The 11,481-nt window shown below is 56.6% G+C and overlaps 2 protein-coding genes across 2 annotated transcripts; one reads left to right on the forward strand and one right to left on the reverse strand.

Annotated features, from left to right (window-relative positions):
- Positions 1-3,345: 3,345 nt before the first annotated feature.
- On the forward strand, positions 3,346-8,624 carry SPBR_01193 (sec7 domain containing protein; the record flags this gene model as incomplete). Its single annotated transcript, XM_040759504.1, has 2 exons — positions 3,346-6,274; positions 6,343-8,624. The coding sequence occupies 2 exons, from the start codon at positions 3,346-3,348 to the stop codon at positions 8,622-8,624; spliced, it is 5,211 nt and encodes a 1,736-aa protein (XP_040619316.1).
- An 829-nt stretch (positions 8,625-9,453) lies between these two features.
- SPBR_01646 (MFS transporter (Mch2)) lies at positions 9,454-10,974 on the reverse strand (the record flags this gene model as incomplete). The annotated part of the gene is made up of 1 exon (XM_040759956.1): positions 9,454-10,974. One exon carries the CDS (start codon positions 10,972-10,974, stop codon positions 9,454-9,456), a length of 1,521 nt encoding a protein of 506 aa, XP_040619317.1.
- Positions 10,975-11,481: the final 507 nt, after the last annotated feature.

The following is an 11,481-nucleotide window of genomic DNA, read 5'->3' on the forward strand; positions in this document are numbered from 1 at the left end:
GCCCTTTTTTTTTAAATTACTGTATATACCCCCATTGTCTGGTTCCAGTTTTCAAAGACCCGATTCGTGCCAGCATTGCGTCGCATCGCGGTACCTTGACGACGATAAGATTTGGAGGATTGTCCTATAAGTTATCGCATTCTTGTTTCCTTTTGTTTGTTTCCTCCTGCATCAACACTTCTCCTCTTGGGCAAGGCCCTCGAGACAAGGAGAATGAATTTGCCTTCAACAGCCAGCCGAGCATCAACATTCCTCATGGGTAGGATACTTATCCTAGATTTTATCGTCTTTTCGCAAGACTCTGTGCTTTCGGCCCATCCAATTCCAAGTGACAGTGGATGGCAGGTCGCATTTCATCTATACTGCCATATTTTGTGCTCCGACAACAAGTTGCGCTCATCGTTGCAGGTATTGATGCCACTCGAAATGGTCGCAGTGGCAATCAGACCTTGGTGAAAAGCAGTGCTCATCCGCTGCTTTCACATTCAGGATTTGTCCCTTTTCACCCTTTGTTGATTCGTGTCCAACGTTGTACTCTCTCATTGTGCAACTAAGCACTACTCTGCCAGTGATTTGCACCACGCCCATCTTGTCGGAGTCCTGGCCTGCGCCGCTTCTGCCCTCGCAGCCATAGAATGTCAATGCATTGCAACATCTTCATTGTATACACGGCCCAGATTGTGGCGGCAAAAAGTGCATATTGTCCGTATTTTCCTCCCTGCTGATAGTTTCGGAGGCATGTTCAGTATCATTTCATGTTTGAGTTGGCAAAGGCAGAGTGATACAGGTAGTTAAACCTGCAACAAGGAACGACGTTAGACATTACACTGAGTTATGAGCCGTACCCTGACAGGTACCAAGTGAATCCTTTTCGTGCTTCCTTGTGCTCTGGTCTCGCTGGCAGCGCGACTCACGAAGCTCTTTTGTTCGACGGGGCTCGGCAGTTTGTGCGCCTCTGTCCGCATCTATGTTATGTCTGTTTTGTGCCTGGTCCTCAGTCAGGCGGTGAGAGACTTTGTAGGATAAATAGAAAAGGGGCTGCCACAAAGTAGGCCAAAATAGTTGAATAGTAGAAATAAAAAGAGACAACGGAGCCGGCCCGCATCAATTCTGTAATTGTGTGACATAGTATGAGTTACGTTTTCAGTCCTGGAAAGAGACGAAATGGTTCCCGTTCATTGGACACGCCACATGATGTAATGCAGCTTTTCGTTTATCTTACAAAACTGCGCTGTGTTCTTGCAGAACGAACAAACATGGGACCGCAGCGTCGAACTGCAGGAACAAGGATAGCGTAATCTCTACCTAAAAACGCGTCTCTGACGTCGTTTTGTTATTCCACGTCGCACCGTGTCCCTTACCTTTTTGTTTTCTTCCCGTTCTGTCCGGTGGTCAGATCCTGAACCCTTGTCTGGCAGTGGCACAAGGGACCACTCTTGGAACGACCAGGGCCAGCCAGCCACTGTATGTCGTACAAAACCGCCAGTCCGCCACACGTGGTTTTCGATGGATCCTGGAGCCGGTTACAAGCCTATGGCCGCATTTGGGTCTCGAGACGGGCGACCATGTGGGAAGTGGCCAGATACGGGCACGCCACGGGAAGAATTCGATTGATGACAGACGGGAGTGGGGATGGATATGGAATTGTTTGTTGAAGACGTCGACTTCGTCGACGTGACTAGACGGCAACGACATTGTGTTTTGTCGCGAGCGCATAGGCCCAACACTGGTGTGCCAGTTTTGTTAATGATAGCCACATGCAATTTCGTGTGGTGTACTCCAAAGTGTGCTGCAATGCTTCGAAGCGCCTCTGGCTAATTTGGGGTTGCTTTACTGACACCATCAATTTTGGGTTTGTTGCTTTGTGGCTTGACGGCGATCCGTGATCCACGTATGTTTCGAAGGCAAGAGCACCACCCAAAGAAGGAGGTACGCACAGGGCGGGTAAGGTAAACGAAGTAAGCACCGTGCATTTCGTACCTTCCTCGAAAACGGTCAACCACGAACGTTCCTGCCGAGAACAGCGACGAACGTCTCAGGCGTAAGGGACTTGAACTTCTGGGCCTTTTTTCCTCATCCTCTCATTTTCATCGTTCATCAACAACTGCATCAGCCATTACCCGTCATCTCCTCCCCACTCGCCTGCATCGACAGTGATTTGCTGCAAGGGGCTTGCACCCGCACAGATGCAGTGCAGAAACGGTCCTGCTGTACAACGTACATATGAGTATCCTGCATTTAACCAGCCAGCATCCCAAAATGGTCTCCAAACAATTTCCAGGAGATTTCGAAGAAACCCTCAAAGTCTCGCACCAAATTACGAAGAGCGCGGCTGACCCTTCAAATATCGATCCAAATAGCATAAGAAGACTCGGCAGGGGCCACAGGAAACACGAATCCGCCCACCCATCCTCTTCGAGTCGTGATCTAGAGCAGTGATCACGGCCTTGACAACCGCCGTGGCGATCGATCAAGAAACTCTTCGACACTGTGGGCCTCGTCCTTCTCTGCTTCGTTTTGTTTTGTTCAGTCGTTCTGTTTCCGCCTTCTCTTTCCTTTGAAGCCATCATCGACAACCGGGCCGTCTGCCTTTCTCTTCGTTTCATCCCGCATCTAACACCGCGCTACCATTCGTCGGCCTCGACAACCCCACACCAGCGCACTCCAACCAGTCTTACCCCTGCATCCAATACCTCCTCACCCCCTTGCCCTAGGCATTTTAGCGCCATCACTAGCAGTCCAATAAAGGGGCAGCCAGGAGCAAGGCCGGGGAGGGAGTGAGTGTGCGTTCCTGCGAGGACGAGAAGGCAAAAACAAAAGAAGGGAAAACAGAAAAAAGAAAAAAAGAAAAACAATAGTCAAAGTCCCAAAAGAGTTGTTGCGTCCCCTGGGTCGTCTTTCTGCCACGCGCGGCGTGCCGCTCCCAATCTCGATACACTTTTCCGCTCATTAAACCATTTCCCGGGAAGCAACACTCTTCCACCTGCCAGCACCTCGAATTCGCCGAATCGCCCAAATCCCGCCAAAATCGCCAATATCAGGCGCGTCTCATCCGTCGTCTTGGAGTGGATGGCGTCGTCGACGGCGTCGCTTTGATGACCCATCCATCGTTTTCAGGCGAGGCTACTCAGAAACAGGGACTGGACAAGACACCCACAAACACTGGGGCGCCAGGCACGCCAACGGAATCGAACGAAGATTTGCGTCTAGCCTAAGGTGGGCCTTGTCCTTCCTTGTCTGCTTGTGTACGACCTGTTCCTACTGTGCCCCTTTTGGACCCTAACACCTGGTCTACGGACGTTGGCCCTTTTCGTTTCGTTCTTCTCCTTCCTTTCCCTCACGATCATGAACGCCGACCCTTCGCGCCGATCCCCAAGGCGGCGGCCAGATCTCAGCGTCAACACCTCGCGCGCGCGTTCCAACTCCAGCTCCAAGATTGCCTTGCCTCCGTTGTCACCGCCGCGCCGCAACGTCCCTGTGCCGTCTTCTCGGGCCAGCAGCCGCGGCTCGAAACCTCCCCCAGCACTCGGTACTACGGTTATGGCCTCCAGCATCGAGGCCGGCGGTGTCGGTCCCAACCGCCTGCGGTCCGGCACCTCGTCATATCCCCGTCAGGGTTCTGGCGCGGCCGCCGACGTCGAGACATTTCTCGACATGTACACCCCCAACGCCGTGTCCGCCAGCGGCAAGGAGAACAGTCCTCCGTCTCTGACCATGGCCGATGCTCCGCAGCCTCCACCCATACGCGGCCATCGCGACTCCCACGACCTGTCGCTCCCCTCGCGGCACGTCCGCGACTCCCTCGTCTCCAACATGCTCCTCTCCCTCGACCAGTTCTCCATGGGCCAAACAGCCGCCCCTGTGCGCTCTGCCCCGTCCTTTGAGGACCACCGTCTGTACTCCTTGTCGACCACCACCACCGACGACAACATTGCCCGTGCGCCCAATGTCCCGACAGCGCCACGTGGCGGTGGAGGAGGGGGCGGTGGTCGGTACGGCAGTGGGTATAACAACTACAGCTCCGACTTCGAGGTGCCCGACGATGCCAGTCGCGTGTCCGGCAGCATCTCCCACAGCCGCCGCAGCAACAGCAGCTCCGGCTTCCAGTCGAGTCTAGGGCGCATCAACAGCATGCGCGAGTCGTCCCTGCACCGAGGCAGCCAGCCAGGCACGCCTCGTATGATGCACTCGCGTGGCGGCAAGGGCAGCAAAAGCAGCAGCACCAACAGCATCGACGCCGGCTATGTGCAGGTCCTCGGTAGCCAGCGATGGGCTCATGGTTTCGGGGGCCGTTCGTCGAGCTTCGATCTTGGTCCTCGGTTGCCTGGTTCGTCTAGCGGCAACAACCCGCCTCCCACATCCATGATCCCGCAGCAGCAGACGGCGCAGCAGGCGGCGCAGCAAACAGCACAACAAACGCAACCGTGGCATATTGAGTTCTCAAACTCCTTTTTCAACGACGCCTACGACGACGCCGCTCCGACGCCCACCGTTCCCGGTGGCCCTCGAAAACTGACCTCTGCCCCCTCAATGCCGTCGATCCCCTCCTTCCAACCGCCGCCGCCCGATCCTCCCTCAGACCCTGAGCGACGCAAAAGCGTGCGGTCATCAAGAAGCGCAACCGTCGGCCGGCAGTCTCAGACCAAATTTAATAAACCCGGTACTCCACCACTACCGCCTGCCTTCGATCTCGACTCGGCACCGGCTCCCAACATTGGCTACGAAAAGTCCAAAGAAGTCGTGCCACCACAGACCGCACAGCCGCAGCAGATTCCACCGCATCCGCTCAGACAAAAACCAAGCTTTTTCCGGCGTGTGTTTGGTGGATTTCGTGACACTGCGGCTGAAAACGAGCCTGTGCCACAGCTACCATCCGCGTCCACAAACACGTCGGGTGGTTTTGCCTCGTCCTCCTCTGTCGACGTAGCAAACGGCTCCCGCAGCCAGCAACACAGCTCGTCTGGCTTGGGTCAGAACCAGAAACAGCAAAGCGCTCCGCCGTCCCGAGACAGCCACCATTCTACACATGCGACGCTGCAAAAGAAACCCTCTGGCTTCTTCAGGCGCCGCAAGAAGAGCATCTCGGAAACGGAATCCCCGCCTCCACTGCCAATGCCCCTTGTGCTGCCACCGCAACCAAAACAACAACCACCACCTCCTCCGCCTGCTGTGGCACAGCAACAACAGTCTCGGCCTGTGCCACTCGTGCCGCCCTTGAAGATGCCCAACTTGCAGCGCTTCGTCGAAAAGCCAGCGCCCAGTCCCGTCACGAGCTTGAGCCATGCCATGAGCCCGTACCTTAAGACCAATGGCGACGATGCAAACACGGCTTCGCCGCTACAGCCGACAGACCTCGATAGCACACCTCACACGCCGTCCAGGGACAAGGGTGCGAAGCCAGACAATGCCGACACGATCAATCGAGCCGTCAGAGGCTTCTCGCCCGACTACGAGCCCCCACCAACTGCCACCATCCGCTCGGTGGGCCCCGAGCCATCGTCTGGCAAAGACCGGAGCACCAGCGGCCAACGACACCACCTCGAGACACCCACAAGACAACCTCCCGCGCCGCCTCATCCTGCCCGCTCGGGCTCGTTCCTCAGCGACGACAGCGATGGCGACGATGAAAGCCCGCGCCGCGTCATGACCAAGGCACTGTCCAAGAAACGCTCTGAACAAAGCGACTTTTTGTCCGTATCCCCGTCAGCTGTGGACGATCAGCACCTACCCCCCTCAAGCCAACGCCCATCCTCCAAGAAGAGTGGCAGCCAATTGAGCCTGCCGATTGAAGGCGCTGCATCCACCACGTCTCCCAAGGCACGCTCTGCCGGAGTCGCTTCGTCCAAGGCCTCGCCTCTTGTGAGCAGTAGCAGCGGCAACGGAAGCGTCCACATGCCCATTGTCAAGGTCGACAGCGGCGCCACGAAGGCAGATGACAAGGACCCGAACATCATCGACGAGCCCGAGTTTGTCGTTGGCATGCCTACCGAGGATGACCGGCAAAAGGCCCTCAACATCTACGAAGGCTGCGAAGACTTTATCCAAAAGGAAAAGGCCGCTGCCTGGATGGGCGAGGAAGGCCCGGTCCGGCAGCGTACGCTCCAGGCCTACATGGAGCTCTACGATTTCCGCAACCAGAGCATTGTCAGCGCGCTGCGCGATGTGTGCAGTCGCCTCGTGCTCCGCGCTGAGACACAGCAGGTCGACCGTATTCTGGTATCATTTTCCAAGCGATGGTGTGCCAACAATCCCAACCACGGCTTTAAGTCGTTGGGTACGTATATCCCGTCTCGTGCTTATGACACATGTGCCGTTTCTTCCTTGCTGACAACACCTCCCCAGATGTCGTCCACACTACGTGCTATTCGATCATGCTCCTCAACACCGACTTGCATTTGGCCGACATTGAGTCCAAGATGACTCGGTCCCAGTTTATTAAGAACACAATGACGTCGATTCATCACACTCTCGCCGACTCCGATCCGAAGGCCAACGGTCGCTCCATCTACGGCGGCCCCGACAGCGGCCGACGTCCGTCGGTGGACCAAGACCGCAACCTGGCGGTGGCGTCCCTCCCTCCACGATCCGAGTCGTCACTGGGCCACAACCAGGACGACTGCGGCCCTCTAGTCAAGGCACCGTTTGAGGGCTCGATGCGCGCCTGGGAATCGCAGATGGAGATTGTGCTCAAGATCATATACAATTCGATCCGCGATGAGCGCCTGCCGCTCTTTGGTGCCGACGGCAACGGCAACAGCAACAGCCAGACGCCGAACAACCAGAGCGGCCTGTCGGTCATTGGCATGCTCAAGCGCACGCCCAGCGTAATTAGCAAGGCTCCCTCGGAGAGCCAGGCCTCGCTCCGCGGACGCGTCACCGAATCCAACACCCGGGCTGGTTCGTCACGTTGGACTTCCAAGAGCCGGTCGCGCGTGCGTGGCCCGGCAGTCGGTGGTCCGGGTGGTGCAGGCGGTGCGACCGGTGCCAACGGCTTCTCGTCAAGCCGCACGAGTTTCGAAGACGGTAACTCCATCTGGAGTCCCACCGTATCATCGGCCACTTGGAGCCGACAGTCGCTCGGTCGCACTCAGACGTCCATGTCCATGGAGTCCTTTGGCTCGAACTGGGCAGGCCGCGGCGGCGAGTACCAGCAGTCCATTGGTTTCGCCAACGCCCTCAGCCAAGCCATCATCCGAGAGGACGCGCTCGGCGGCACTGGAGCTGCTTCGATAATTAGTGACGACCAGTCCATGCACCAGCGCGACGGCGCCAACCCACTGCTCGACGACGAGTCGCTCGAACTGGCCGGCCCGCCGTGGGTCAAGGAGGGCATGGTTGTCCACAAGCATCACCTGGACGGCATGGACAAGAAGGCCAAGGATAGAAACTGGACCGAGGTCTTTGCCGTTGTGCAAAAGGGCTACATGAGCCTGTTCTCCTTTACGCCCAACAAGTCCCTGCGCGCGAAGAACCGCGGACGCAACAATGCGCTGCCCAAGGGCGCCGTCGTTGGTGGTGGCAACTGGCAGGAGAACGCCACGAACGTGGGCTCGTTTGGCCTCAAGCAAACACTCGCGTCAGCCCTACCGCCCCCAGGCTACTCCCGCCAGCGGCCGCATGTGTGGGCGCTCAGCCTGCCCACGGGCGCCGTCCATCTGTTCCAGGTCGGCACGCCCGAAATCTGCAAGGAGTTTGTGACAACGGCCAACTACTGGAGCGCGCGGCTGAGCACACATCCGCTGGTCGGCGGCATATCCAACATTGAGTACGGCTGGGGCGACGGCATTGTGAACAACTCGCTGGTGAACGCGATCAAGAGCGAGTCGAGCACGGCGCTGCCGTCCACCTCGAACACTGGTACCCACGGCCCTTACCCGCCGTCGGCGTCGCGTCCTGGCTCGGCCGCTGCGGGTCGCGCCAGCTTGCAATCGCGCAGCTCGTTCCGCTCCGGCTCCTTCGATTTCGGCCACGGCCGCAGCGGTTCCTCGTCCAGTGGCTTCACGGCGTCGGCAGCGAATATCGGCGGTGGAGGTATTGGCAGTTCAAGCCGTCACGGCGGCAGCGGCAAGCTGCCCGGCGATCGCATTGCCATTGCCGAGTGGATGCCGCCTGCCCAGTCGCTGCGCCCGTCCAATGCGGCCGAGCCGCAGCAGCTGCAAACGCTGATGGCGTACGTGCAGAGCATCGAGAGCGAACTCAAGTCGCACAACGCGCTGCGGTCGCCCATGCTGCTCGCGTTCACGCCGCGGGGCCAAAACGCTACCAAGGCTATGGCCAACTGGGAGCGCAAGAGCTCGTACCTGCTGCGGGAGATTGTCAAGTACCGGACGTACGTGGACTGCCTGACCGAGGCCGAGCGGCGGCGCAGCGAGATTTACCAGGAGCGGGAGATTGCGCGGCGGGCAGCGCGGGGCGAGGGCAGTATTGGCTCCAATGACGAGGACAACCACTTGGCTCGGGATGGCCGAGGCCGTGGTGACGATGACGACAATAATGACGACGAGACGGGCGCCGAGACGGCACGCGATGACAATGGCGACGACAGCGACATTATGGGAGCGACCGCCCACCGCCATCGCAAGGACAGCGATGTTCTTGGTGCGAGCGAGTCTCTTCGGGTGTAATCTTGTTTTTTTTTTTTTTTTTTTTTTTTGTCTTTCCTTTTCTTCCGTTCTCTTCGACTTCGTCATGAAAATCCTTTGGATATCATTTCTTTTACGAGCCTACTTATTTTCTCTACAAAATTGTATTATTCTTACCTTATTTCGTTTCCTTTTTTTATCGTTCCGTCTCTTTCGGTATGAAGCGGTTGGTTAACTTTCCAAGCATGAACTGTTTAATACTTCAGAGCCTAGCTTTTTTTCTTTGTTATTATGCTTCTTGTTGCATTCTCTTGATGTCCTCTCTTGGTTACGGATAAATGAACAGATACATACAGAATAAAATAAAACGAACTTTGGTCCGACACTACAACGGCTCATTCTAATGAACATCAAGAAAGTAATTTTTCATTTCTTGGGCCTTAATTTGTTCCTAAGTTTGTTTCTGGAGTATACTAAGGTGGGAGTTAAAGTTGTAATTATATTTATTTTATCTAAAAAAAAAAAATCAGAGCCTAAAACGGAAAGAAAAATTGTGAAAAAAATCAATTTAGTAATCTATATATTAGGACATTAAAATGGATATATAAGTAGTCAGAATATTGATAAATGAAACAATAAAATAGTAAAAAGAAAAAAAGAAACGAAAAAAGTGAAAATGCAATACAATGCAAACACAACGAGTTGCAATAAAAACGCTTGCATAATCCAGACTCCGGGGTTCCCTTTTAAATGCTGTCTATACCAAGCATATAAACATTTCCCACTTCACGTACGATACACTTCTTACGTCACTCCTTTTCGAGTTCTAGTTTGTTTTCGTACGTTGATTCACTCCCCTGACTATGTCCTTCTACACACGCTGTACCTTGAAGACCCACGCGAACCTGAGGAGGTAGCGGTAGAAAGATTCGCGCGGTGCGCCGCTCTGCTCGTTGGTAGCGTCTTCGAGCTGGTGCAGCTTCCAGGCGCGCAGCAGCCAGCCGGCGATGAAGGCGGCGAGGAAGCAGAAGCCGGCAAACAGCTGGACGTGCAGGTAGGAGTCGCTGCCGGAGTCGGTGCGCAAGCTCAGACCAATGGCCTCGGCACAGGTGGCGGGCGGCACCAGGACAATCCACAGGACCGACAGGGCGGCCGGCAGCAGGGGAATACCGACGATCTCGGCAGTGACGGGGGCGACGGTGGCCCACAGCAGGCCGGCAAAGGCGCCGAGCAGCGCGTAGATGATGGCGCCAGCATAGTACTTGCCAGCAAAGATCCAGATGAAGAGGGCGCTGACCGAGGCGGTTAGTGTGCCGAGGCCCATGACATTGAGGCGGCCGACGGGGTCACTCAAGAAGCCAATCAAGGGACGGCCGAGACCCTGCGACAGGTTGAACATGGCGGCGACAATGGAGCCCTGGTAGGCAGTGCCGCCGACGGCCTGGGTGTAGGCGGGCAGCGAGAAGATGACGATGATGTAGCCGAGAATGCAAAAGAAGGCCCAGGTGACGAGCAGGACGTATTCGACACGCTTCAGCAGGCTCAGGCGGAAGGCCACATGGATGGAGCCGACGACCTTGTTGCGGTCGCGGACGAGGATGGTGGAGACCAAATTGGCGGCAAAGGACACAATGGCGAGGATGCGGAAGGCCCAGGCGAGGCTGATGTTGCGGATCATGGCGTTGGTGGCGAGGGAATAGGTGAGGCCGCCGAAGCCGGAGCCGGCGGTGCCCAGGGCATTGGCAAACGAGCGGCGTTTGGTGAACCACTGGGGCACGATGCCGACGGAGGCCACAAAGATGAAGCCCATGCCGATGCCGAAGGCGATGCCCTGCGACAGCATCAGGTGCCAGATCTGGCGCGTAAACGAGGCGCCGATAAAGGCCAGCGTCTCGAAAAACATGCCGACCAGCAGCGTCGCGCGGGTGCCGAAACGGCCCACACACACCGTGGACAGGGGCGAGACGAGCAGGGCAATGGAGATGGACAGGCCGCCGACAAAGGCATATTCGATGGCGGTCGCGCCGGGGAAGGCGTCGTTGTTGAGGTAGTAGGCTAGAAAGACGGCATACGCCGAGTTGACGCCCCACGTGTGTGCGTTGAGCAAGAACACCGCCAGCACGACGACCCAGCCGTAGCCGCCCTCCTTGAACTCCTCGGCCGGCGCCTCTGTCGGCACCTCTATTGGCGGCTCGACGCCCGTGGTGCCTGCAGCAACTGCGGCCGCGGCCGCGGCCTCGGCGGACGGTTCCTCCTGGTTGGAGTCGTTGTTTGTGGACTCGTCGTCGCCCGTTGGCAAGTCCCGCTTCTCTTCATTGGAATCGGCCGTGCCAGGAACTCGGCCGATGGAATAGCCGTTGAACGGCGCCGACGCCGTTTCGGAGGCGGACATTTTGAGTGGGCGTGGACTATGCGTGCGTGCGGGGCCGTGTAAGAGACAAAATTTGGGCCGTACAAACAATCAGGGGACGGTATATGAAAAGAGAAATAGCCACGTAAGACAATAGCTTCAAGAAATAAACAAACAAATGAAGAATCAAATGGATGTATTAAGGAGACGAAGGATTCGAATAAACAAGAGAAATTGAGGACCCCTGCTGCGAAACAGCGAAGCAGCGAAAAGAGGGGATGGGCCACCAGCAGGCGCTAGGAAGGCGTGCCGAGTTCCTGGATCGAGGAGAGAACGGCGACTCAGAATGCAACGTTCTTGCTGCTTGTCGGCCGCGACCGCACTCGACCGCGATCCTTCCGCTTTCTTTATATTTTGGGGCAGGCGGCAGGAGCGTGCGCTTGCCGATGTTGAGTCAGGTGTTGTACAGAAGGTTTAAGGCTGCGGGTCGGAACGGGCAGAAGTCGTATGGCGACGTCGACGACTCAAGAAAGGCAAGAGCCATCAACG

This window comes from Sporothrix brasiliensis (genome assembly GCF_000820605.1).
Source record: "Sporothrix brasiliensis 5110 chromosome Unknown Cont18, whole genome shotgun sequence".
In the NCBI taxonomy this organism is placed as follows: domain Eukaryota; kingdom Fungi; phylum Ascomycota; class Sordariomycetes; order Ophiostomatales; family Ophiostomataceae; genus Sporothrix; species Sporothrix brasiliensis.